This window comes from Penaeus monodon, chromosome 27 (genome assembly GCF_015228065.2).
Source record: "Penaeus monodon isolate SGIC_2016 chromosome 27, NSTDA_Pmon_1, whole genome shotgun sequence".
Lineage (NCBI taxonomy): Eukaryota > Metazoa > Arthropoda > Malacostraca > Decapoda > Penaeidae > Penaeus > Penaeus monodon.
Genome location: NC_051412.1, coordinates 30,070,137 through 30,071,824, shown reverse-complemented (window position 1 = coordinate 30,071,824; position 1,688 = coordinate 30,070,137). Strand labels below are relative to the sequence as shown.

Below are 1,688 nucleotides of genomic sequence, written 5' to 3'. Positions count from 1 at the left end.
AAAAATCTGTAATTTTTCTTTATTAGGCGCGGCTGATGCTCAGAAGCAACATGACGTGAACTTCCTGCTTCATAAGATCTACGGGGATATCCGTGACTCAAATCTAAAAGGCAAAGCTGATTCCTTTGACCCGGAAGCCAATTTATCCCATTACAGTGACGGAGGTAAAGCAGTACAGACACTTATGAGAGACCTGAAGGATAACAGGCTTCTTCAACAAAGGCATTGGTTCTCTCTCTTCAATCCTAGGCAACGCGAAGAAGCACTTATGCTCTTTGATGTTCTCATTCACTGCAAGGATTGGGATACATTTGTCAGCAATGCTGCCTACTTCCGCCAAATTATGAATGAGGGAGAATTTGTTTATGCCTTGTATGTTGCGGTCATCCACTCACCTCTGTCTAAACACGTTGTACTTCCTCCACTCTATGAAGTCACGCCACATCTCTTCACCAACAGCGAAGTCATTGAAGCAGCTTATCGTGCCAAGCAGACACAAAAACCTGGTAAATTTAAGTCTAGCTTCACTGGAACTAAGAAGAATCCTGAACAAAGAGTAGCCTATTTCGGTGAGGACATTGGAATGAACACTCATCACGTCACCTGGCATATGGAATTCCCATTCTGGTGGGACGACAAATACAGCCATCATCTGGATCGTAAAGGAGAGAATTTCTTCTGGGTACATCATCAACTCACCGTTCGCTTTGATGCTGAACGTCTCTCCAATTACTTGGATCCCGTCGACGAACTTCACTGGGAGAAGCCAATCGTACAAGGTTTTGCTCCCCACACCACTTACAAGTATGGAGGACAATTCCCCTCTCGTCCAGATAATGTGAACTTCGAAGATGTGGATGGTGTTGCTCGTATTCGAGACTTGCTTATTGTAGAGAGCCGAATCCGCGATGCTATTGCACATGGTTATATCGTCGACAGGGCTGGTAATCATATTGATATCATGAATGAGCGTGGCATTGACGTTCTTGGAGATGTTATTGAATCATCTTTGTACAGCCCTAATGTGCAGTACTATGGAGCCTTGCACAATACTGCTCACATTGTACTTGGTCGACAGAGTGATCCACATGGAAAATATGATTTACCCCCTGGTGTGCTGGAACACTTTGAAACTGCCACCCGTGATCCTAGCTTCTTTAGGCTTCATAAATACATGGATAACATCTTCAAGGAACACAAGGACAGTCTCCCTCCATACACCGTGGAAGAACTAACATTTGCCGGTGTAAGTGTAGACAATGTAGCAATTGAAGGCGAACTAGAGACCTTCTTTGAGGATTTCGAATACAATCTCATTAACGCTGTTGATGACACTGAACAAATTGCAGATGTAGAAATTTCTACTTACGTGCCTCGTCTGAACCATAAGGACTTTAAAATTAAGATTGATGTTAGCAATAACAAGGGCCAGGAAGTTCTAGCTACAGTTCGCATTTTTGCCTGGCCTCACCTAGACAACAATGGTATTGAATTCACCTTCGACGAAGGCCGTTGGAATGCTATTGAACTGGATAAGTTCTGGGTCAAGTGTGAGTACTTTATGGTTTGCTTTGCTCCTTTAATACTTTATCGTTATTCATATGGTCAAATATTTTATGAATTTTCACTTGTTCAGACTTAAAGTCGAGTAAGCAGTATGGTCTGTTCAATATTACAACTTCAAATTT

At 42.5% G+C, this 1,688-nt stretch overlaps 2 protein-coding genes across 2 annotated transcripts in view; both read left to right on the top strand.

Annotated features, from left to right (window-relative positions):
* Positions 1-1,688, top strand: part of LOC119590772 (hemocyanin C chain-like) — a 22,826-nt gene that overhangs the window by 12,166 nt on the left and 8,972 nt on the right. The gene's annotated exons all lie outside the window — the stretch shown is intronic.
* Positions 1-1,688, top strand: part of LOC119590773 (hemocyanin C chain-like) — a 12,207-nt gene that overhangs the window by 1,547 nt on the left and 8,972 nt on the right. The window contains exon 2 of the mRNA XM_037939487.1: positions 27-1,550. Within this exon, the coding sequence (XP_037795415.1) occupies positions 27-1,550 (1,524 nt within the window). The remainder of the gene's footprint in view (positions 1-26; positions 1,551-1,688) is intronic.